Source organism: Mytilinidion resinicola (assembly GCF_010093595.1).
Source record: "Mytilinidion resinicola strain CBS 304.34 unplaced genomic scaffold BDZ99scaffold_9, whole genome shotgun sequence".
Taxonomy (NCBI): domain Eukaryota; kingdom Fungi; phylum Ascomycota; class Dothideomycetes; order Mytilinidiales; family Mytilinidiaceae; genus Mytilinidion; species Mytilinidion resinicola.
Window position 1 is genome coordinate 1,083,643 of NW_022985445.1, and position 22,403 is coordinate 1,106,045.

The window sequence follows — 22,403 nt, forward strand, 5'->3', positions numbered from 1 at the left end:
TAGTTGGTGATGTGCGGGCAGGGTTCGCGAAAGATCGCCAGAGTGAAGTGAACCGCGTTGTGTGGCCTGTGCGTCCAGCCCCGATATCAAAGTTCATCAACCTCATATAAAGTCAATCGTCCAATCACCTCACTTGTCGCACCACCACTCTCTCGATTACTCCTAAGTCAAGTATTTGAGGAGTGCAATCCACACGGCTCCTCGGTCAGCAAATATGGAAAACGGCGCAGAAGACACGAAAGACCCGTCTGGCTTCCTGACCAACATCATCGGCAAGAATGTCCTCGTTAAGCTCAACTCTGGGGTCATCTATAAAGGTTGGTCATCTTGTAAATATGAGGCCATTCCAGTGTGTCTTTTCTAGTCCCTGTTTCCTAGTCCTCATTACATAGGTCTCAGTCATATTCCTGCTCCTCCCCGCATTCCTACCCCACAGACATTCAAGTCTCTATCCGTCCCACAACAAGCTCTGAACCTTCGCTCATCTTCTCAACACTAGGTCGACTACAATCCGTGGATGGTTACATGAACATCGCGCTGGACGAATGCAACGAGTGGTCTGAGGGTCAACAAGTCCGCAAGTATGGCGAAGCCTTTGTGCGGGGAAACAACGGTATGGCCCTCTTATATCCATCATTAAATTCTAGAATATCTCCTTTCTTTGCGCTAGCTACTAATGATAGTAGTGCAATACATCTCCGCCGACACATGAGCTAGGATGCAGCAGAGGGGTGAAAACGGAGCGGCGTGTTGGGCAATGGCGTCTGTATAGAGGGCAGGTTAGGTTACGATTTCAGATGAGAACCGTTTATGACATCTCATGCGAGTCCAAATCGTCCTATCGAAGTACCCCTGACACTGGTGCCCAAGTCGCAAGACCTAGCTCAGACTCGTCTCAATTATTTGATCTCAATTTCTGCAAAGGGGCTGGACTGTTATTGTTCACTAAAGGTATCATCCGAAAACCTCATCACGCACCACAAATCCTACATCACGATGTGGTAAACTACAAAAGATCTCACAGATTCTGTGCTGTCAAAGTCTGAATTATGATCTCGTAATTGCAAACACGAGTGTTATACATATTGTGATCCGCCCATTCTGCTTCCTTCTAGTGTGCCAATTACGTGTGTAGTGCACTAGGATAGCATGACAGGCGCGGTCGGTAGGGAATCTCGCAGTTGCGTGAGCCGTCTTCTATGCGCATTTGCTCGCGCTACGATAGATATCGTAGTCGTCCCGGCGGACGATATCCGTACTGTGACGGGCGTCAGGGCAAAGAATCCCCAGCTACATCAGCGACCAATTATGGTCATCCGTTTGAGCGCCTTGGAAAGGTTCGGTCCATATTGAAACCGGATCCGCTTCTTTCCAACGTGGGCAACTGTTCAGAACTGATCAACAACACAGCCAAGCCACATCGCCTATGCCTTCTCTGCTGGCTTCTTTTCCGTCAATGCCCTTAGCTCATCCTCGAGTTTCGATATTTCTTCTAAGGGCGAGGGTCAGCCGGGTGTCCCTTGAAGTTATCCCAACTCTGCCGACATTAAACACGCACCATTCTTCTCGTCCTTGATATCCAAGCTCTCCAGCTTCATCCAGCCCCAGTATATCAATTGATACGTGAACAGCGCGCCGAGAAAGGTTTTTAGGATCGGTGAGCCGAAGGTGGAATAGAAAGCGCGCTATCATTCAGACAACAATTAGCTAGACGTATCAATATATAATATCCGTTCACAATATGAGAGCTCAGATGAGATAAAATGACGAAGTTGATGACGTGAAATTTCAAGGACATCAGTTCTGGACAACATACATGCGCATTCCTCTCCGTCTGACTCTTCCCCTCCGGTTTATTCGGGGGCTGATAGTCCACGTATCCCCTCTTTCCGCCTACTCCCCCTCCCCTCCGCAGCCCCATAAGCTGCGGCGCAACCCCCATCCGCATTGCCCTCGCGCCGGCGACGACGACCCGGGAATGCAACATCGCCAGCGCACTCAGGCAACAGGAATTGTCCTCCTAACAGCTGGCAATAGAAGTCGATGGCAAGCAGCAGAGCTCGCTAAAGGATGGGCGTCGGGAAATCGCAACGTGGTCTTTGGGTGGTCTCTAAGGTGGGTGGAGCTAGGAGCGGACATAAATAAAGTTGGAGAGGTGTCGTTTCCAAAGTTGCGCATCACCGAGCCAGAACAAGACCACCATCCACAGAACCACCTCAACCTTGGAATACTGTGCCACATTTGGACATTCAACACTACCTGGCTCCTCCATCGGCCTTAGAGACCTCTGCGCAAGCTATATCTAGGGCGTCGACGAAGCCTCTCGATCCTCCGCAATGGTATGCCCCCCCACCTCCGCTCCGACGCCGCCACCGTTCCCAGACACAGGATCTGATACTTGAATAGGCCCAAACACCCCAGCAGCGCGCGGCGAACGCCAAATTCGCAAAGTCTGAGGCGGCGAAACGTGGCAAGCCCCAGAGCGCCATTAAGCAGAAGCAGGACTTCAAGAGCCCGATTAGCAAGGGGTGGATAAGTAAGCTACAGCCTCCAAGTTCACACATCCTACACTCTACCAAAAGAGAAGAGCAGGCTACTGGCAGTAGCACTGTATGGATAGAATACTACGAGAAGGAGAGGCTGGTATCTTTGCGCTTTCAGAATAAGGAGGCGGAATAATTGAGACGACGTTGCGCAAATCTCCCGACCTGGCTTTTGTTTGGTGCCTTGTAATTCGTAGACCGTGAAATCGAGCTATCGGAAGGATAGATTGCTAATGCGAACCTGTCTTTAGTTGTGCTGCTCTTCGTCCTTGGCGGCGGTGCTATCTTCGAGCTCGCTCGTCTATTCATAGATTTTTAAGCTCTGCGCCTCCTCTATATCCCCATTACATCAGACATTGGATTACATTTAAAAGAGGATACATTTGCGGTTGGCAGAACTAGTGGATGGGCGGGCTGGTTGTGGCTCGGTCATCATCAATCTTCACTATGCGGTTGATTCAAGAGCTTGATTGGGTCTCCTCGAACGGGTAGAATGGTCTAAAAGGTGGATTCTTCAAATTCCCTATCAGGAAGCGGACGTGCATTGTTGTGCTCGGGAATGGCGCTTGGGTCACGGATTCTCTGGGTAGAGATGCGGTTTTGAATTCCTACATTCGCGAAGCATATACCAATCTTAAGTCTTGCCCAACTCGGAAAGTACAAAATGAGATTCTCTGCAATATTGTGCATGAAGAGATCTTCATAGGGAAAAGTTATCTGAACGGTACGTGATACGAAAGTTTTCGTGTCATGTTTGCATATATGCCATCCCAATGCACTTAAACCGCCCCTGTCATCCACACCAACGCCTCCGCATGCATCCAAAGGACCGCTAAACGATGTCTCAACTCCCGGTCTCCGCGGCAGGCTCTTCAAGAAGCACTTGCCTCTTCTTCTTTCGCTTTTTTAGCTTGAGGACACCGTCTGCGCCGTCCCCTGGCACGTCGCCGACTGCGTGTTCTTCGAGCTTTGCTTTCTTCTTCTTTTTCTTCTTCACAGCTAGCCCCTCTTCATGGTCACCCTCGGGTATGCTACCCGCCTCACCCTCTGCTGTCTCCTCTGGCGCCTCCATAACCGCCTTCCTGGCTTTTTTCTTCTTCCTCTTCACTAGCGTCCCGTCTGGAGGCGCATCCCGTGCCTGGATCCTCTCCGCCGCCCTCTGCATCTCCAGCCTCAACCTCTCCACCTCTTTTAACGCCTTCGCCATCTCCGCCTCCTCTTGTTCCCTCCTCTCGATATCTAGCTTACTTGTTCCAGTCCCATCATCTTCCAAGCTTAGCGAGCCTAGACCCGAGCTATCAACCTCAAGTAGACTCTTCTTGCCCTTCGCTTGGGCAGAACGCACAAGGTCGGGGCGAGAGCCATCACGAGAGGAGGTGGCTTCATCTGGGCCAAGGGTCTCATCGACGATGATTTCAACGTTGCGGCGGGGCTTGCGTTTGGGTTGGCGAGCCGCCTCATCCCGTTCCCGACCGCGCTCTTGCTTTTCGAGGTCGAGATCCATAATCGGGATCGAATCAATGTCGAGCTCTTCGCCATTGCTGTTTTTGAGGATGTTGTGGAGTGGAGTGGAGACACCTGAGTCGCGGTCGCGGTCAGGGTCGATGTAGAACGGGTCGTCTTTGTAACGTTCGCGCCGTTCAGCTTTTCGGCGGGCGAGAATATCGGGGTCCAGGTATTCGTCCTCGGTGGCGTTTTGATAGGATGAAGGTTGTTCGGATTTCGTGGCGTCAAGGCGGTCGGCGGCAGAGACAGAGATAGGGGGTTCGGGATGGGTGCCGATGCGCTCATTGTAGGCTTTGTATACGTCGTCCTCGTCGGCATCAGAGACTGTTTCTAACTCTGCTTGCTGAAGGATTTGTTGAAGATTCGCGTTGATGGGGGTATCGAGGTCTAGGTCATCCGGAAATGGAACCTTCCGTTGTGCTCCAGGAGCAACAGGATTAATTTCAAGCCCTGTGAAAAGTGCTGGTATCGCTTGGGTGAGAAGTAGTGGTGGATCTACAAAATCTCCAGCGTCATTTCCGGTTTCCGTGCCGGAGGCAGCTTCGGAGGCAAGCCGCATGAGCTCCAGATACTCGACTGCCCGCTCTTGGACTTCGAGACTGGGATGCATAGCCAGCGGCTCAAGAAAGTGAACAATCCTCGCCATTAGTAGCGTCAAAAGGGTTCTCCGCTGTGGTGTCCAAGATATTTGGTCGCTCCCAGCGATGCTTGCGAAAACCTTCGGAATAGCTTGGAGATAAACCGCAAGCGTTCTAGAAGGGAGGTGTGAGGCCGACGTATGAAGTAGCGAAGTCATGACACCGTCTGGTCTCGTGAGCAAGTCTGCATACTCTCCTACCATCCAACCTGCAAACTCCAGTACTCCTTGGCCGCCATTCCCGGTAGCAGGGAACATCTGGTCTCGTTTTTCAACAAGCACAAGCGATTGCGCTGCTTCTAACGCTTCTGGCCGTATGATCCTGACTCTTACCGCCACATTCCGAAGCTCTTGGCCGATCTCATACGAGATGTCCCCGTGGTTGCCAGATGTTGAGAAATCGGCGTCCTCAGTGCCGTCCAGATTAGCGCTGGTCTTGGTCGCGGGACAGACTCTGACAAGTTGGACCAAGACATCGATATACCAGTCGAAGTCGCTGACGTTGGTGTATGTGTCCCTCGAGCACATCTCTATGATTTTCTGTATGACACTAATTCGATAATCCGCAGGCAATGGCGGTGCTTGATTTGATTTCTTCTCAACTCGGAGTGACTCTTCCGCATCCGAATCGTCAGAGTCTGCTATTGGGACGACGCCCGTCTCACGTGTTCTGTCGTTTACTGGAACCTCTGTCGCAGAGGCTATTGGTGAGTTTCGTAGCTGTCGCATAAGCCGCCCAACGATTGCTGTGAGATTGTCGCTATTGACCATTCCCACGACGAGATTGAGAGCACCTGTTCGGATGGAAATATCGGGGTCGTCGATGCATTCCAGAATTACATCCTGGTGTACCGCGACAATGTGTGGATGGGACCGTACGATCTTGTCGAACGCAAGTAATGCAACGTATTTTACTGATGACACATGAGACTCTCAACCATTCGATTCTCAGTATAAGATGCTTACAATTTGCGTCGCCTTCTATCACCATCATCCCGCGTAATTTGCTCACGCACAGATGAGCAACGTCTTCCCCTTCCGCTGTTCCTTCGACAGCTTCAAGTATCCCACCTTGTATTATGCCATTTATACACTCGTACAAGAGGCTCATAGCCGCTGTCTCTTTTATGATCTTGGTCAGTGGAGGGAGGAGTTTCTTTATGAGCCGAGGTTCCAGGGGAGTCAAAGTTGCGAACTAAAGATGAGTGAGTGAGTGATGAAAACAAGAGTGTGGTGTATATCCCTACGAGTTTGATAATCTTGATCGCCATCCAATTATTGCCTCCTTCCACAAGCAAATCGAAAAGCCTGGGAGCCAGAGGCAGAAAGTCTTGCGGTCTCCGCCATCCTAGCTCACAGACTACGTTCACTATGGCCGCAGTGACGCTGGGATCTTCGTTGTCGTCCAGTAACCGCTCCTTGATCTTCGGCCAGGCAGGCCGTAAAGTTTCTGGGTAGACTAGTGCCAGTCGATAGAGCGTCACGATGGTTTTCTTCCGTATTGATGCTTGAGAGTGTGTTAGGCGTGGAATAAGGTCCGACAAGACCGAGTTCGCCATTGAAGGGTTGATGACATGCGGAATAGCGATTAGAGGCAATGATATGACCGTGGGTGTTGACGATGAAATGTCCTATGTCAATATCAGCGACCGTCCCTGATCTCTCCCTCAGCCTCGTGTACCTTCTTCAACTGATTCTCCGCAAGCATTAACACCTCAGTGTCCCTCCGAAAGCTCTGAACCGCGGCCAAATACCCAGTCCGCTTGTGTCGGTACTTCTGAGACGACATGACCTCCAGAACGTTGAACGAGGCCCAGGACATGTCATGTCCGAACATTTCGAGGTAGGTGAGCTTCATGAGAGCGGTGGATTTGAGATCTGAATGTTATCAGCATCATAACCAAATTTGCATACCAGGCCAGCTCGCATACCCATATCATTACTCCGGATCTCTTTCCTGCATTCCTTAATGCTCTCCTGTATATATTCCCGCTCGTTGCCCTTGTGGTTCCGCAGGCCTCGAATGAGGTCGTACAGCGATTTCTCAAACCTATAGAGCTTATTAGTTACATGCTACACATTTGCGAAAAATCGAACTATATCCTACATGGCAGCGGTATTCGTAGAGCTCCTCCGGTATCAACAAGCTGAGACACGATTCGTGGAGGGGTAGGTCGGTCGTAGCGGGGATAGCCAAAAGGCATGTTCACCGACTCTGGGAGGTCATAGACGCAAAGTGAGGTGAATAGGACATGAGTTCCCGTCTAGCCTTCTGATTGTGAGATCCGTAGAGCTCTAGTGCGTCTACCAGCGTTGTTCCAATGAACGATGTCGTCGTCAGATCACGGGCCCACGGCCGTCTTTGCTCCGAGAGCTCTCTAAAATCAAACACCATGCCAAGCATCTCGACAAGCAACGTTGCATAGCTCCACGTACTTCCAATTCGCCCATACCGACCCTTCATAATACCGATACCTCCATTTCATCAACAAACACTATGTCCGCAACTCTCCTAGACCCCCCGCCGCACCTCTCCCCGCCGACCGCGCTCCGTCTCTCCCAACAAGCTCCTCTCGTTCTCGCGTCCTCCCCCGCCAGCTCGCTACCCTGGCCCATCTCGCTCCTCACGTCCTCTGAGACACCAGAAACTTGGTCGGTCCACGAGAATCTGCTCCTCGCATGCCTACGAACTGGCGACGACAGGTCCGCACGGCAGGTGCTGGACCGCATGGTCGCGCGATTCGGGGACGAGAACGGGCGCGTAATGGCCCTGCGGGGAATGTATGAGGAGGCAGTCGCAAAGGACAAGGGTGCATTGGAAAAGGTGTTGAAAGAGTACGAGACTACCATCCAAGCGGACCCGACGAATATGCCCATCCGCAAACGCCACATCGCCCTCCTCCGCTCTCTCGGCCGCCCCACAGATGCCATCGCAGCACTGACCTACCTCGTCGACTCATCCCCGACCGATGCTGAAGCCTGGGCCGAACTCGCAGACCTCTACGCCTCCCAAAACCTTCTCTCCCAAGCAATATACTCTCTCGAGGAAGTACTCCTAATAACGCCGAACGCATGGAACATTCACGCGCGCATAGGGGAGCTACTGTATCTCTCTGCTATCTCAAACGGAGAGGGAGGAGGGTCATACAAGGGATTTGCGGAAGCAATGCGCCGATTTTGCAGGAGCGTGGAGCTGAACGACGGGTACTTGAGGGGGTTCTATGGATTGAAACTTGTAAGTTCACCTGGTTTGGAATGGCATATTTGGTATGTAAAGTATTCTAATCGCAAAGCAGGCCACCAGCCGCCTCCTTAGTCTCCAAGCACCCAAGCGCAATGACGTATCCGCCGAAGACCTTCCACTACCCCCGGTAACCACCATTGAGAAGCTGAACGAGCTCGCGACGTCTAAGCTAGCAGAGATAGTGCGGCGGGGATCGGCGAAGGAAGCGGGTTGGGGTGGATATGAAGAGGCGGAACTCATTGCGGCGCGCGAGCTCTTAGATCGAGATGGTGCGAAGGTAGTGCGGTGAGTATGCAATGAAGGAGTCTGAGGTAAGCTTCACGGTATTGTACATGCGGAGTTCTCTTGCATATCACTGGGTCTGACTTAAAGGGTCTTGGCCTTTACATCACGATAGATTAATGCCCATTAGGCTGGGGTGCCTCAAATGGCTAAACACTGCCCCAGCCGCGTTGTAGATCTTGTTCAATCTGTGGTGGGCGTTGATTCCGTTAAGCTGATTTCGTGGTGAAAGATTAGGTGCTGTTTCACAGGGTCTATACCTTTACATCGACAATCCAACAATGTTCAATAGGCGGGGAGTGTCTCGCAAGGCTAAACACTACCCCAGCCGCGTTATTAGTCTTGCTCAATCTGGAGTGGGAAGGGATCTAACAGGCCTGATCGTGTCGTGAAACGAATGGTCCAATTTACAGCGTTAAGTCTTTGACAATGATGAAAATTTGAAGCTCAATAGGCCTGGCGTGCTTCGCATCGGTATACAATGTTTCAGCAGCTACACACCGTACAGCTGATTCTGAAGTCCGTGCAAATTCTAGGGGCTAATGGCTTGTGAAGAATAAGTACCTAATTCACAGCGTTCCAACTTCAACATCACCGAGCTATTAAGTCTGCACCCTCAGGACTTGCTTCGCACGGGCTACAACTACAGCAGCCGCGGCGTATCTTGCTGCTAGTTTCGGCTAAGAGGGTGTTTCGTAGACTGGATAGGGTGTGTATGTAAGGGGTCTGATTTGCCGTGCTCCGGCTTTGACATCGTTGGCTTATCGAGTCTGCAACCCCTAAACGTGCTTCGCATGTGCGAACGCTATACCAGCCACTAGGTCCTATACTGCTACTCTGAAGCGGGACAAGATCCTAGACTGTTGAAGGCGTTGTAAAGTTAGGCGTCTGATTTACAGCCCTCCGGCTGTAACATCCTTGATTCGTTGATTCCGCACCCCCATGACGTGCTTCGCGTATGTGAACACTGCCCCAGCTGCAATTCATCTCGCTGCTTAATTCGAAGCAGGAGGAAATCTCAAGGTGTAGACGACGTATCAAAGTTGGGGTTGCGAATCACGGTGTTCGAACTTTGACATCCTTAATTCATTGATCTTGCAACCCCAAGACATGCTTCACCCTATGTAATACCACCCTAGGAATGCTATTCTCAATCGTCTGAATCGCAATCGCGGGAAATAACATCGAAGTCTATTCATTTCTAAATCGCCAAGGAGGCCTCCGAAGGTATAGTTACATCCTCAAAACCAGCGGCCAGAAATACGCTTCGCCGAACGTGACATCCTCCTCAACTCTTCTCGCCCAACGAGGGTACTCCCGACAGCGTCAGCCGCCAGACAAAGCTTTAGTCTCAAAAAGCAGGTTTAGATATCAGTCACATTCACATTGATTTAGTTAAAAAGCATGCTGGAGAGGCTTCAGGCAGATGAGCGGCGGAGAAGACGGTCTTCATTACGGCCCAAATCAGGGCTCCGAGCACAACACAAACAAAAAACAAACAAAAACAAGTCTAAAAAATCAACTCCCGGACACCACCCCGCAAATCAAAACAAAGACTTTTTGAAAACAGCAGACAGCGCGAATTGGGCGGCGAAAAAGCCGGGTCGAAAAGGCGGCGACGGGCCCCAGGACGAACTACAGAAGGGGTATTAGCATTGGAAAAAAGGTTGCAATTGGGAGGGTGAAAGACTTACACAACGGACAGACACCGCAAATCGGGCGCACACACACATGCTCCGGACACCACAGCCAGACGCCGCCGGCAGCCACTCCGGACTCTGTGAGCGGATGGAAATTAGCAAGAGCCCAAGTTGCAATTTGGACTGGTTGGAAATGGAAGAAGAACTTACTCTTCACCCCTCACTGGAACCCCCACAGCGGCACAACAACTCCCCAGGGCAGCATGAGGAGCCACGCCGCGCGCCAATCTTCCGAATGTTGTATCGCCCAGGCGGCCTCCTCCCAGGGCAGACCGAGCTCCCACGCCGTGCCTTTTGCTCACATTAGTACCAGAAGCAACTAGTAAGAGGCCCATAATGGGAGAAGAAGTAACATACAGTGCAGGCAGCGCATCACTGCCACCGACCCCCGAAACTCGTACTCTCCCGCCGCATTGCGGCAATAGTGGTCCATTCGGACCACACAACGGTGCCCTTCGTGGCCGCAGGGGGCCCAGTCGATGTGCCACTGTTGGAGGTGGCCTCCGCGCCGTCTCTCCTCCAGCACGGCCTCAATGCGGGCGGTGCGTGCTACCTGGCGGCGGAGGGTGCGGGGCGACGGGGCGCGGGCACGAGGGCGGAAGCCGGCCACGATCTCGGCGATTCTGTCGGCAGAAGGGGTAGGCATGGTGGTGGTTTTGGGGCTTTTGTTGGAAGAAGCGCTGGAAGTGGTGGTTGTTTTGGGGGGGTTGCGAGAAAGAGGACCGAAAGCGGACAGAGATTGTTGGAAGAAGCGGAAGATTGCGCGGAAGAGGGTGTCTGTGGTGGTGTATGGGCTTTGGCTGCTGAGGGACGAAGGGCGGGGGACAATGGGGCTTTATAGAAGATTTTGCAGCAGTTCCCCCAACGATTGCGTGACCCACTCCTGAAACTGTTGGTATCATTGCGATCAAGAGCGGCCCCTGAGTGGCCATGATCCCCAGGTGGCGCCGAAACATGGGGAGGAACGGGGGTGCTAGCCCAATAGGGGGTATCCTGCTCATCATATCGCCCCACCAGTTCGCAGTCTGCAGGTACGCGGACAGGCAGAGACAGTCAGTGACGTTCAGTCGGGTCCGGGGTGGCTCGATAGGGTGACCATGTCCGCAGGGAGCGAGTGTCTAGCCCTTCAATTGAGGGTCCGATCAGCTTATCTACGTCGAGACGAGCATAGTTGGGATCGTCAGGTACGTGGCCCTGATTCACAGGCCACGCCCTCAGCTGCTGGTGTTGAGCCCATTCACTCGTCGAGGAGGCGAATCTGCCAGCCACCGCGCCGGCAGCGCGACGGCAGCGCGACGGCAGCGCGACGGCCTTCCTCTCCAGATCTACGTCTGCCTTTCGCGATCACCCACCTCCGCAATCTATACCCCGCCCATCTCACCGACAGCAGTATGCAGCTCTTCAAAGCGGCCAAAGCTTTTGACGGTGCTGAGACGCTGGTGGAGGAGGGCAGAATGCTGCGGGGTGTCACGCTTGTTGAGAAGGCTCGCCGGGTTCCGTGCCTGGCGCCGGGGTTTGCGGAGAAGGGCTGCAGTTCGCTGAAGCTCGAAACGTTCGACGTTGAAGCTACATCCCCATCGACTCAAGCCGGCATCCCTGCTGTCGTTGAGAGGCTTCGGGGGCAGCTCGATGCCTGGAAGAAGGACCCAAATCAGAAGGCTACGGAGGTTAGCTTAGGCCTCAAGCAATATTGATTCAACGACAAGCACTGACCTTCACTAGGCTATACCCAAGATCCAGAAGAAGCTGCCCACTGCTCAGGAGCCTGCCCAGGACGTCGGCCACGTCGAACCCACTGAAGACAATGCGCAGCATCCAGTCTCTCCATTCACACCCCCTACCCACAAGCATATCCAGAAGGACACCGACAGCTTCGAAGCTGCAGGAGGCCAAGCAGAGCGTGAAAGCAAGGACATTGATCAGAAGAGGAACTTCGCCCAGAACAAGGACAAATGCTGTAAGATCGCGCGATACCAGACAGAGCGTGATGGCAAAGACACAGCTCGGAATAATAGAGCCTCAGCGAAGGGCATCATTCGCCTTGAAGCCGCGAAAGACCGAGCAGACTATAACGGCGAAGGCACTGCTCAGAACAAGGCTACCAAGAAGCACATCAGCCATCTTGAAGTCGCAGAGAATCACGTAGAGCATGGCGGCAGACTTACCGCTCAGGAAAAGAAGAAGGCTGCTCAAGAGGACGAGCAGCTCGATGTCGCAGAAGATCAAGCAGAGCATGGCGCAAAAGCCCCAACTCCTACCTTGAGTACACCACTTACTCCTTCAAATCCTCATCCTGCTCCCGACTCAAGACGCCATGGTATCTCCTCAGGCCCCTCCGCCACTACCTCAAAGCCTGCCCAGAGGAACCAAACCGACAACGGTGGCCATGGAGAGCAGAAGCTCAGCCTCTTGAGTCTCGGACTCCGAGCAAGTGGAGAAGCTCTCATGAAGAACGCACCACACAGGCCACGAGAGCCACCAGCGGTATCTCGAGGAGCCCAGCCACACGTAGCGCCAAGTCTTTCCCCTGAGAGCTGGGTGCTCGAACCAGCTCGTCCCCCTGTCATTGCGAGATCCAAGCTCAAGATGCCTCACATCGAGTACGAGTACGACGAGGATGGTATGGTAATGGGCTCGGAGCTCGTAGACAAAGTCATCGAGGTGTACATGCGCGTGAAGCCAGATTGGGGCATCGACGACACGCCCCCACCGCTGTCGTGGAAGCAAATGGTCTCCAAGATCTTGACACCTACTCGTAAGTCAACCTACACAACCGTGCCAGACGTGCTTTGATACTGACTCTCGGTAGGAGTTTGGGATGCTGAGACAGCGCAGCGCCAGAGTATGTGGAAGCTCCAGTGGCAGACCCAGATCGTGATGATGGATCAATCGCACCGTAACGTCCTTGCTTTTGAAGCTCGTAAGGAGATATATCAGGCCAATGTGCGGGAAGAAGAAGAGCTCTGCCAGTACAAGGCGGAGCACGAAGCCAGACTCCGGTACATCATGTTCGTCGAGGCTCCGAAGTTCTGGGAGCAGCTTGGGGTTTGAGGGCACCGGCTGTATCTCACCCCTATACCACGTCAGCACCATTCGGCTGTACACGATGTCCTTCGGCAACCGAAAACTGAGCGTATGCGGTGACGCTTCGGCTAGGGTACCAATTGCCATCTTGCGGCTTTATTGGAGTCACTATGACTGGACTTACAAGGGAATTGAGTTGCATCCCTACAACCTGGGTCACCACTGTCCACTTCTCCTATACACTGAATTCCCCTTTACCGCTACCCACTTCTTACACATACCACTCTACATGCCCACTCATCACAAACACACTACCGAGCTCTTACACTCTTTCCCCTTTCGAACAACATAGACACCCAAATGGTTGCTTGAGATGTAAACCCAACGGACTGTTGAAGCTCTGTTGAATGATGAGTGAACGCCCAGAGGCCATGTTAAACCTACATTTGCGGTTCTAGCAAGCATATCGAGAGTCAAGGAGATTACCTGATTTACTGGATTATGGGCGTTCTACGTCGGTTTTAGGCGTTCATGTTTCGTCAATGCAAGCAATGAAGCTCCTTCGGAGGAATCGCCTGCCTTTACATTGCAGGAAATCACATTGTCTTTGAGTTTGGGTGTTGGTTTCGGAGTTAAATTGTCAATGGCGGTCAATAGAGCTCCTTGGAGAGAAAGCCGACTTTTACTTAGATACTTTCCCTTTCCCCTTTTTTCAAGCGGTTGGACGTAATGGGTGGCAGGGGCAGAGACGCTGAGGATGTTCACTAGTTAATAAGATAGTTGTTTGTTGTCGATATTAAGTCGTTGGGGTTTTGCTGAGCTCTGAATGACCTCCTTGGGACGGATGGCAAAGTCCTACCCCTTTGAAGTGAATGTACATAATTGGCTAGATAGCTCTTGAATACAAACCCATGTTTTGCTCTTACTCCGGTATTTTGCTCGTCCAAGCCATGTAAGTGACCCCGTGGATGGGGATCTCCCCTTTCTCGTTGGCCTCGACATCTTCCCCGTTGACGATCTCGGTAAAGGTCCGCTTCGTTTTCTGCACAACACCATCGTCAGCACAACTTCGAGCAACGCATTGAACAACAACAACGCATGACGAAGACGATGCGGCGGCGTCATGGGCTGGCGATATTCTAGATTCACTGACAGTCCAGGTCCGTTCCGGAATGCGTGCAGCTTTGTCCTCGGCGGGTACCAAGAGCGAGATGTTCAACACCCAAGCAAGCGCGTCAACGAACAACGCATCGAGCAGTGACTTCGGCGACATCCTCATGACGTGCACCACATCTCCGATGGCTCTCGAGAAGAGGCATGGCCAGCATGGCGTGAGAATGACTCCCACAGCGTGGCTGGCTGCGCTGGCACCGGCCGAAGACTCTCCGCCGAGCGCTCTTGACAACACAACACCAGCGACTCGAGTGTGCGGGAGCATCATGGCTGCTAGTACCTCTTCAAGTTCAGCACTCTTGGGAGATGCTTGGACAGACCAAATACCTCTTTGCCTCAGCGTTGCTGTGGTCGACAAGGCACGTCCTGCCCCCAAGAGCTTCTCAGCCAGCTCATCCTACATCGGACCCCGCAAGCTACTACAACGTGCATTGCCGTACCTGCAGGGCCGCCTGATAGATCAAATTGAACTAACCAAGCTCAATTAACCAGCAGCAGATAGGTCTCCTCCTAGTATTGGCAAAGCGGCGTTTAGACAAGATGCGGTCGGCGGCGGTCTTCATCTTCCTCTTCCTCTTTCCCAACACAACAACACATCACACCAACCTCGTCACACGGCCCCTAGGCATGTAGAACTCGTCTGCAGAGCAGCACTCTCCATGAACGAAGGTAGGCCAATGAACACAACGACTGGGACGAGCCGTAGCCGGCGCGCTCTGTACCTACACTCGACGCACCCTCTAGGATAACTTAGCTCCTGCCACACGCCACGGCCCAGCTACAACTCGCCCGCTTCTATATTGGCTCTGACGATCGTCAGGGAAATAGATTAGGAGATGAAATGACGCCCCAAGAGAGCGGCCAAAGCTCTAGTCTTCATGGCAAGGAGACTGAAGCTGATTCTGCTCAGTTGGAATAACAACAGAAGTTGGCGCCAACCCGGGGACGTAGATTGCGAAACAATTGGTATAGGCGGAGTTGCTTGGATAGATAGAGTGATTGTGCACTCATCTTGCGAAGATATTGAGGTCCTGGCATCAGCACCTCCATTTCATCTCGTAACCTTCAAGACGCAACGTATTTTTTCTTCTCTTCAGGTCTTTTCTTTTACAAGCTCGTCGATGTCCAGGGTAATCTATCTCTTTCTGCTCTTCGTTCTTTCAGTCTCCTTTCAAAGCTCTCTGAAATCTTTTCATCTCATCCTACTGCGGGTATTGCCCTATTCCAAGGATGGTCCCGGTCCATGGACGAATTTGCCCCTTTGGTGGGCTGCCAACCAGCAGTTTACTCGGGTATCTCCATTTCAGAACATTATGATGGCCACGGCAGATTAGTCCAGGTTTCCCAGGGTCTGATCAGTCCACGGAGAAAACTTATCCATGGAAAACCGAAGAACTCATCACGAGGAAAGAAAATGTTAAATACTGACCTCGAGCTCTTCTCCTTCGAGAACAGCGATATGGCTCAGAGTGCTGTAGCGACTCCACAGCGATTCCTTAGACAGCCAAGTCGTGAACTTGACCTCGTCCTCGCCCAGGGGCAAGGAAAATAGGGGGTTTGCCGACGTCAAGATCGTCAAAGGTGTTGACTTGACTTGATTGTCGAACACCTGCTTCCACTTTTCATGCCGGAATCGAGGCTCATTGTCGTCGAATGTCCACGTCAGGTCGTGCAGTTTGCTTTCCCAGGTCGTAGTCATGGCTGCGGACTTGGTTTGGTTATCTGAATAGGGGTAAACATTATCAGACGTGCCGTAGGAATCGACATAGTAAAGTCAGCGGTGGTTGAGGCTGGCAAACTCAGGGGTCGCGTCATGATCCCCACGAAAACACGAGGCTACTGTTCGGCTTTACTGACAGTCTTCAATGTTCCATATCATCCCAAGCACTCCACCCGGTTTCAAGACTCGATGGATTTCGCGCAAGGATTCCTGGTTGGCGAACCAATGAAAGGCCTGCAGGTATATTCGTGTCAGCAATGACGCTGCCCCGGAGATCCCAATATTGAAGCCGCAGGTACGCAAGATCTATGCCGGACGATCTGTAGCTGCATGGGTTTTCAAGAAAGATGGAACATGTTGGGCTAAACCGAACACAAAGCGCGGAGAAGATTACGAGAGAAGTTGGGAAGGGATGACGCGGCCGGAGAGCAATGAAACGAGGGGTTGCAGTGCAGAGTTAAAGTATCGGAGGAAGAACGACTGGATATTGAAGAGGCACGATGGAGCGGCGTAATCTTGCTGCAGTGCGAGGTATGCTGCATGCCGAAGGGAGGGGTTTGCGTCTACCCAGGAACGGGATCGGGATCGCACGGCTGGCCAGGCCACCTGCCGGAAAGAAAATGTCCAAAGCAGACAGCTAAGAAAGAAAGAGGATGGAAGCAAATGGATATGTACATACCTGGGCGGCAAACACAGCATCGATTGTCCCGTCCGCTGCGGGTATGGCGGTCGCGGACCCGTCACGGCTGTCGACGCGGCGGAGGTTCTTCCTCTCCAATTCGCTCCGCATACCTGCATGAGGCTCAACGGCCAGGATTTCGAACCCCTCTTCGCGGGCAGCGAGCAGCTCCGTGAATTTGCCAGTCCCAGAGGCCAGGTCCACAATGCGAGCATCGCGGACGCCGCCCACTCCTGCCGCAGCCAGGAGCTTAGTCACGGCCTTGGCTGGATAGGAGGGCCGATACTGGTCGTACAGGCGGCCTTTCGCGAAGCCTGTGAGGGCGCGTTCGGACAGCTTCGTCGTCGCCATGGTGGTATGCTGTCCTGCGTGCGATGTGCGTCGTCTGCCGTCTGGGGATGCGGAGGGGTACGACGACGACGACGACGTCGGCTGCGGGCTGCGGGCTGCGGGCTGCCGTGGATGAGGAACAACACCAAATGGATCGCATCATGACGGCCCAGCGTGGCGTCTGCGTGTGGCGGCAGCGGAGGGGCCAAAGCCAGCGATGCGCCCCTGTCCCACACTTCTTTTGGGCGCCCCTGTCTGCAATTCTCGAGCTGCCAGCCAATCGAGAGCCCACCGTGGAGTCCCAGCTCGACGCCGACGGACGCCAGGGCGGCGGCGTCCTGGCATGGTGCATATGTAGACACAGACGGTGGTGCGGGAGCTCGAGCTCCCCGTGCGGCTTCTCGAGGCATGTGTTTTGAGGAGACAGCGTGTCCAGCGCTCCCCGCGAATGCTGCGCTGGAAAACGCAGTCATCGCTCTCAGCAAGCTAATGCTGCTCCCAGCCGGCGGTGCAAGACATTGGAGGCTGGAGACGGCTGTGAGGCCCGGACGCTGACTGCTGCAGAAGCCTCGACCCGTGCCTGCTCCTGGTCGAATGCAGCCGCATCCGTGGTGGCAGGCTCAACCATCGATCGCCTCCTAACCCTAAGCATTTCGGTGCAGCCGTTATACTGCGTGCTCCTGCAAAAAGCCCCGTCCTGGGCAGACACACCACCTATAGCCATTCTCACAGTACATTGTTGTAATACCCTTTTTCTACCAAGCCTGCGATCTACCAGGCGGCGTCATTGCTCGCCGACCCGCTCCAAACCTAAACACCGTCGTCCCGGCCGAGACCCTTCGTCGACGTCGCCCATTGCACCAGCTCTGCCCTTCTGTCTCTCCGAGCAGGTTTCCCTCGTTCCTCTCCAAGACCGTGTCGGCTTTCTTCGACTTTGGTGAGTGTAGCTTGTTTCTCCTGACCGCGCCGAGAGCTTTGGCCGCCCGTCGTCCGACAAAAAAACTCCACAACAACACCTCGCCCTCGACGACCTCCACCCCCCTACAACCGCCACACCACCGACATCTCCAGCCGCTGCTCTTCAGGCGCTGCTTCCTGCAGCACTGTCCAACCTCTCTCAGCGTGCCCGCTAGCGATCTGCGGTTCAGCGAGATCTCTTTCGAGACCTCAGCGATCCGTCATCCAGCCAGCGCGCGACAACAACTTCGCGTCACAGCTGCCCCTGCTTTCAATCGACCCTCAGATCTCTGGATTCTTCTTCAATTGCTCTCGGACACACCGTCAAAATACGACGCTAACACAATTCCGCGCTGCCGCAGAGACTTCACGACTCCGCTAAATCCTCTCCTTCAATCCTGACGTCTTACGAGATCACGACCAAAAGCTCCCTTCATTCGCTTGCTCGCATATGTGCCGACCTGGACCCAAATCAATCTCCTCATGATCCTTTCCCTTTGGTTGTCATGAGCATTGGATAATTCCTTACTGGGCATTTCCTCTTGTCAGCGGTGCATAAGTTAGCGTGGGAAAAGCGTTGCATTCAATTACACCACACCACATCATGCCGGTCACTAGTTTCCTGCGTCGGAAGTCCACCGGAAACGAGTTGGAGGCAAGCACCGACGCCGGTGCCTCGTCTCATGGAACGTTCCGCACATTAGATCGAGCAGAGGTTGAGGCTCAAGCTGCAGCTAGAGCAGCAGAGCAAGAGAAGGCACAACAGAAAAAGGGACTCTTCAGCAGATTCAGCGGTGGCGGCAATAAGCCTCCCGGCTCCGCGAATCGTCGACAGCATTCCTTCGAGGATGAATCTCCCGGTGGACAGAGGTACGCCAGACAATGTCCCTTTCTATGTCTTTCTACTAAAACTGACGCAGGGGTAGCAACGGAAGTAGTGCCGCCAACTCCGCGCTTTCGCGCGTGTACGACACCTCTTCACAGTCAGCTCGGCATAGCTCCAGCTCAACACTTCCCTCCGCAGACGACGACAACATGTTCGCCAACACTCACCCACATACATCGCCCAATCATTCTGCACTACGGTCATCACATACTTGGGGAGGCCAAGGCGGTCCTCAAGTTCCTCCGAAGTCCAGCAACATAGAGCGCCCAACCGCTCAGTTCCGCGAGAGATCTCAGACGCAGTCGAGCTATGCTAGTACAGCTATTGCTCCGCGTGTTGAGGCCAGTCTGCCACCCTCGGCCAGCAGCTTTTCGAGCGAGTTTGATAACATGTTTGAATCGTTAGAGTCGCAGCCGAAATCTGTAAGTGTAGACGTCATTCCATCCCAACCCTGGCGCGATGGATAATTACGGAAGCTAATGTGTGAATAGAGCAATGCCAGATCTGCCGCACACGAGTCGACTCTTACTACGCCCGGCCGATCCCTGCTCGCTGGCAGACAACGATTTCAGCAGGAGCCTGTGAATGTGGAGAGATCTCTCCACGTCGACCCTGCTCCAACGTCTTGGGATAGTAGGGACTCTGCCGAGCGACTCATCCTTTCTCCCACCGATTCGGAGATGTCCCCGCCTCCTGTACCTCCGCACGCACATTTAAGGACGCCATCGCCATCTCAGCAGGCCGCTGCGGCTAGCGAGCCAGACACCACCGAGACTCTCTACGGGGGAATGTCTAACCGCGGAGGTGCCAAATACAACGCGGTAGGCTCAACAAACCATTTCTCAAAAGGAAAGGGTAAAGCCCCAATGCCCGCAGCCTCAGCCACTGCCCGCGAACCGCTGCGTGAACCACTTTCAACGTCCGCAGCTACCCGACAGCCGCTCTCCACGTCGCTCACTCCGCGCCAAGCCATCTCCACATCCGCTTCTTCCTCGAACACACTGCAGACGCCTTCTTCATCTCGGTCCGCCTCGAACAACGCAACACCGCGTGCACAGGGCCATTCGCTTGTCGACGGTGCCCGAATGGAGTCTGTTCCTCTGAACTCTTCACCTGCCGTCGGCACCGATGATGAAGACACGCCCTTGTTTGACGCAGCAACCATATCCTCCGTCAACGCAGCCCGACGATTTGCGGAAAGCGAGCCTCCTAGGCGCGTCATGCGAGCTGAAGACTTTCGGAGGGAGCAGAAGCTCGCGAATTCCAGGCCCCCCCCTCAAGACGACAGCAGTGAGGAGGAGAACGAGTACGAAGATGAAGATGAGGAAGAACGCCATCAGGCCCAACGAGAACTGCGCCGTAGACAAGAAGCACAGCTTGCGGCAAGTCGTGAGGTTATGAGACGCACTGTTGGCAACGATAGCGCGCGCCCAGCGAGCCAGGCTGGCACAATTCCTTCTTCGGGTTTCCCTGCACACATGTCCCTCCATGACGACTGGGACGAGAACGCCGATATGCCTCTCGGAATCCTCAAAGCTCATGGATTTCCTTCACAAGGTCGCCCGCCGACCCAACCAGCAAACTACACACCTTCATACACCGGCATCGCAGAGCGCCCAGCTTCTGCTGGTGCCTTGGGCAACGGACAAGCTCGATCTAGCGTACCAGTCTTTGCTCGAAACCTGCCTTTAGACCCTTTCCGCGTCGAAATTCCCACAGACCGTCAGTCATTCCACCTTGGCGGGGGCAATCCTCTACCAGGCCCGCGTTCGTCAACAGGTCCGCCTTCTGCTTACGGGGGAAGCACCAACATGAGCTACATGGATGTGATCCAGGCCGAGGAGCGAGCCAAGGCCATTCGGCGAGGAAGCCCTGGACATAAGCACTTTGGGTATGGCGACACTCTCCACCAACAGATGCCCCGTACGCAGACCATGTCGTCAATGATGCAGCCACCGTGGGGATCTCAGCAGCAGCAATTCCAGCAACAGCAATTCCAGCCACAACAATTCCAGCCACAACAGCCGTTCCCTATGATGCCTCAGATGCCAATGGGAGGGCAGCCCGGCGGCGGCGCAGAGTTCCAAATGGCGTTCATGATGGCACAGCAGATGCTGATGCAACAGCAACAGCAGGCTGCTTTGGTAGGCCAAATGGGACAAATGAACCTAGGAGGCCAGCCACAGCCCGCAAATCCGTACGCATTCCAGACGAATGGATTCTTGGCTCCAAATCGCGCTCAAAACCCGAACCAACTGCGCCCGCAGTCGGTTGCTTCTAACGTCTCCGCGGCGCGCCCGTACGGGCCAAACCGCACAACCTCTACCCCTAATCCGCAGCCTCGAGCCCCGCAAACAGGTAACGTATCACTTGACAGCGGATTCACATCCCCTTTCCTTGGCTTTTCTTCACAAAACGGCGGTGGCTATGCCCCGTCTATCGCTCCATCTGAACGTTCTAACATAGGCTTAGCTTCACGGTACCGACCCGTCGTGGCATCGCCGCCACCGGACGCTACGTCGATTGGGTCGTCTTTGACGGCCCAGGCGACCGCTGGCGCTCCGGGGGCGGCGGGGGCAGTGAACCGGGCGCCGTCGCCCCTCGCGGGTGGCGAGGCAGAGGACGCGGCGTGGAAGAGCCTGGGGGAGAGGCGGAAGAAGTGGGGGAAGAAGGGGAAGAAGGGGGAGGGGTTGGGGGAACTGTGGGCCGGGGAAAGGGAGGCTTAGGGGGTGGCTGGGGGGCCAGAGAGGCCGTGGGGGCCTACTTTGGTGATTAATGGGAACGAAAATGTGGGCCTACGGGCCTTTAATACGGCGGAAGCGGCCAAGGCGGCCAAAACTTCTTGTAATAATAGACTTTCTCTTTCTTGATCATGTTGCTCCTCATGCGTGACTCCACCTGCCAGTTTTACCTCCCCAGAGGCCCCTTTACCGCCTAATCTTAAACCCTTAAACTCTCCTATCTTGGGGTGAAAAGTGCCTAATTAATAGCCTATAACGTATCCTCTTTCGCTCCTTCTTTGGACCTTTTCGTCTCTAGACCTTCACGTTAGGGCCCCCTTTCCGCCCCTTGTGTTCCTAATTATAGCCCCTTTTCCGCCTAATAAAGCACCCGTAACGTCGACACTTTCGCTCTTTCTCTAGGCCTACTCGTAGTTACCTTTGCATTTCGCTTCCGTTAAAAGTCCCCACAGTTCCACCCTAAATGCCGCCGTTTCCTATATCCTCTAAATCGTCCTACCTCTTCCTTACGCCTACGAGCGCAGTAACACGCCTGTAGACCCTCACACCCTTTCGCTCTTGAAAAAAAAAATAGGATGTAAAAGTTTTGCACCCTTGAAACCAGAACCTTATCTAAGACTGTGCAACGGGAAGAGTAATTTTCTACTCCTCCTAAATCATTCAACTTCTTCCTCCTCTGTGCGCGGTCACGAACACCTTTATAGACCCTCACGCCTAACCAACTCTATAAAAAACAAGAATGTAAACACTTGCAAACTCGAGATTGGACCCTCGTCTATTAACATCCCGTGGAACCAGGAAAACTCCTACGCCTCCTATATTACACCTCTTGTTCTCTAATACTACGAGGGCAGTAGCGCCTCTGTGGCCCTTCACGCCTATCTGCCCGTAAACTTCTCGGATGTCAAAGTTTAGACACTCGAAACCAGACCACCAGCGTGGTGCTCCGCAGCCCTTCAATTCACATCAAGTCACCCTTCA

General features: G+C 53.6%; 9 protein-coding genes across 9 annotated transcripts; 5 read left to right on the forward strand and 4 right to left on the reverse strand.

Annotated features, from left to right (window-relative positions):
- The first annotated feature begins 87 nt into the window (after positions 1 to 87).
- Positions 88 to 1,083, forward strand: BDZ99DRAFT_462827 (U6 snRNA-associated Sm-like protein LSm6). The gene is made up of 3 exons (XM_033719938.1): positions 88 to 317; positions 500 to 613; positions 687 to 1,083. The coding sequence occupies exons 1-3, from the start codon at positions 215 to 217 to the stop codon at positions 710 to 712; spliced, it is 243 nt and encodes an 80-aa protein (XP_033577196.1). The 5' UTR covers positions 88 to 214; the 3' UTR covers positions 713 to 1,083.
- Positions 1,018 to 2,115, reverse strand: BDZ99DRAFT_462828 (uncharacterized protein). Its single transcript, XM_033719939.1, has 3 exons — positions 1,817 to 2,115; positions 1,559 to 1,685; positions 1,018 to 1,492 (listed from the first exon to the last, which is right to left on the reverse strand). Exons 1-3 carry the CDS (start codon positions 1,946 to 1,948, stop codon positions 1,425 to 1,427), a joined length of 327 nt encoding a protein of 108 aa, XP_033577197.1. The 5' UTR covers positions 1,949 to 2,115; the 3' UTR covers positions 1,018 to 1,424.
- Positions 2,071 to 3,336, forward strand: BDZ99DRAFT_570836 (uncharacterized protein; the record flags this gene model as incomplete). The annotated part of the gene is made up of 3 exons (XM_033728033.1): positions 2,071 to 2,115; positions 2,407 to 2,536; positions 2,795 to 3,336. 3 exons carry the CDS (start codon positions 2,071 to 2,073, stop codon positions 2,860 to 2,862), a joined length of 243 nt encoding a protein of 80 aa, XP_033577198.1. The 3' UTR covers positions 2,863 to 3,336.
- BDZ99DRAFT_307780 (Adaptor protein complex AP-3 delta subunit) lies at positions 3,120 to 7,057 on the reverse strand. Its single transcript, XM_033714242.1, has 6 exons — positions 6,794 to 7,057; positions 6,618 to 6,736; positions 6,368 to 6,564; positions 5,934 to 6,317; positions 5,653 to 5,881; positions 3,120 to 5,600 (listed from the first exon to the last, which is right to left on the reverse strand). Coding segments are annotated over exons 1-6 (3,144 nt in total). The 5' UTR covers positions 6,796 to 7,057; the 3' UTR covers positions 3,120 to 3,387.
- A 33-nt stretch (positions 7,058 to 7,090) lies between these two features.
- BDZ99DRAFT_462831 (TPR-like protein) lies at positions 7,091 to 8,626 on the forward strand. The gene is made up of 2 exons (XM_033719940.1): positions 7,091 to 7,921; positions 7,983 to 8,626. The coding sequence occupies exons 1-2, from the start codon at positions 7,184 to 7,186 to the stop codon at positions 8,217 to 8,219; spliced, it is 975 nt and encodes a 324-aa protein (XP_033577200.1). The 5' UTR covers positions 7,091 to 7,183; the 3' UTR covers positions 8,220 to 8,626.
- Positions 8,627 to 10,072: 1,446 nt separating this feature from the next.
- On the reverse strand, positions 10,073 to 10,558 carry BDZ99DRAFT_520317 (uncharacterized protein; the record flags this gene model as incomplete). The annotated part of the gene is made up of 2 exons (XM_033725514.1): positions 10,073 to 10,203; positions 10,270 to 10,558. 2 exons carry the CDS (start codon positions 10,556 to 10,558, stop codon positions 10,073 to 10,075), a joined length of 420 nt encoding a protein of 139 aa, XP_033577201.1.
- Positions 10,559 to 11,009: 451 nt separating this feature from the next.
- Positions 11,010 to 12,963, forward strand: BDZ99DRAFT_563057 (uncharacterized protein; the record flags this gene model as incomplete). The annotated part of the gene is made up of 3 exons (XM_033727356.1): positions 11,010 to 11,579; positions 11,635 to 12,667; positions 12,722 to 12,963. 3 exons carry the CDS (start codon positions 11,010 to 11,012, stop codon positions 12,961 to 12,963), a joined length of 1,845 nt encoding a protein of 614 aa, XP_033577202.1.
- A 637-nt stretch (positions 12,964 to 13,600) lies between these two features.
- On the reverse strand, positions 13,601 to 17,024 carry BDZ99DRAFT_307889 (S-adenosyl-L-methionine-dependent methyltransferase). The gene is made up of 4 exons (XM_033714243.1): positions 16,509 to 17,024; positions 15,967 to 16,063; positions 15,539 to 15,831; positions 13,601 to 13,978 (listed from the first exon to the last, which is right to left on the reverse strand). Exons 1-4 carry the CDS (start codon positions 16,857 to 16,859, stop codon positions 13,859 to 13,861), a joined length of 861 nt encoding a protein of 286 aa, XP_033577203.1. The 5' UTR covers positions 16,860 to 17,024; the 3' UTR covers positions 13,601 to 13,858.
- A 1,375-nt stretch (positions 17,025 to 18,399) lies between these two features.
- BDZ99DRAFT_570842 (uncharacterized protein) lies at positions 18,400 to 21,407 on the forward strand (the record flags this gene model as incomplete). The annotated part of the gene is made up of 3 exons (XM_033728034.1): positions 18,400 to 18,665; positions 18,716 to 19,103; positions 19,173 to 21,407. The coding sequence occupies 3 exons, from the start codon at positions 18,400 to 18,402 to the stop codon at positions 21,405 to 21,407; spliced, it is 2,889 nt and encodes a 962-aa protein (XP_033577204.1).
- Positions 21,408 to 22,403: the final 996 nt, after the last annotated feature.

Excerpts from the sequence above, each read along its gene's own strand:
- BDZ99DRAFT_462827 (XM_033719938.1), top strand. The coding sequence starts at position 215 with ATGGAAAACGGCGCAGAAGACACGAAAGACCCGTCTGGCTTCCTGACC. Across the intron at positions 318-499 it reads CTCTGGGGTCATCTATAAAG|GTCGACTACAATCCGTGGAT; the intron begins GTTGGTCATCTT and ends TCTCAACACTAG. Across the intron at positions 614-686 it reads CTTTGTGCGGGGAAACAACG|TGCAATACATCTCCGCCGAC; the intron begins GTATGGCCCTCT and ends TAATGATAGTAG.
- BDZ99DRAFT_462828 (XM_033719939.1), bottom strand. The coding sequence starts at position 1,948 with ATGCGGATGGGGGTTGCGCCGCAGCTTATGGGGCTGCGGAGGGGAGGG. Across the intron at positions 1,686-1,816 it reads AGACGGAGAGGAATGCGCAT|CGCGCTTTCTATTCCACCTT; the intron begins GTATGTTGTCCA and ends TCTGAATGATAG. Across the intron at positions 1,493-1,558 it reads TATCAAGGACGAGAAGAATG|AAGAAATATCGAAACTCGAG; the intron begins GTGCGTGTTTAA and ends CCTCGCCCTTAG.
- BDZ99DRAFT_307780 (XM_033714242.1), bottom strand. Across the intron at positions 6,318-6,367 it reads CGGAGAATCAGTTGAAGAAG|GACATTTCATCGTCAACACC; the intron begins GTACACGAGGCT and ends ATATTGACATAG. Across the intron at positions 5,882-5,933 it reads CGATCAAGATTATCAAACTC|TTCGCAACTTTGACTCCCCT; the intron begins GTAGGGATATAC and ends ACTCATCTTTAG.
- BDZ99DRAFT_462831 (XM_033719940.1), top strand. The coding sequence starts at position 7,184 with ATGTCCGCAACTCTCCTAGACCCCCCGCCGCACCTCTCCCCGCCGACC. Across the intron at positions 7,922-7,982 it reads GGTTCTATGGATTGAAACTT|GCCACCAGCCGCCTCCTTAG; the intron begins GTAAGTTCACCT and ends ATCGCAAAGCAG.
- BDZ99DRAFT_307889 (XM_033714243.1), bottom strand. The coding sequence starts at position 16,859 with ATGGCGACGACGAAGCTGTCCGAACGCGCCCTCACAGGCTTCGCGAAA. Across the intron at positions 16,064-16,508 it reads ATGCTGTGTTTGCCGCCCAG|GCCTTTCATTGGTTCGCCAA; the intron begins GTATGTACATAT and ends ATATACCTGCAG. Across the intron at positions 13,979-15,538 it reads TCGAAGGAGAAGAGCTCGAG|AAAACGAAGCGGACCTTTAC; the intron begins GTCAGTATTTAA and ends GGTGTTGTGCAG.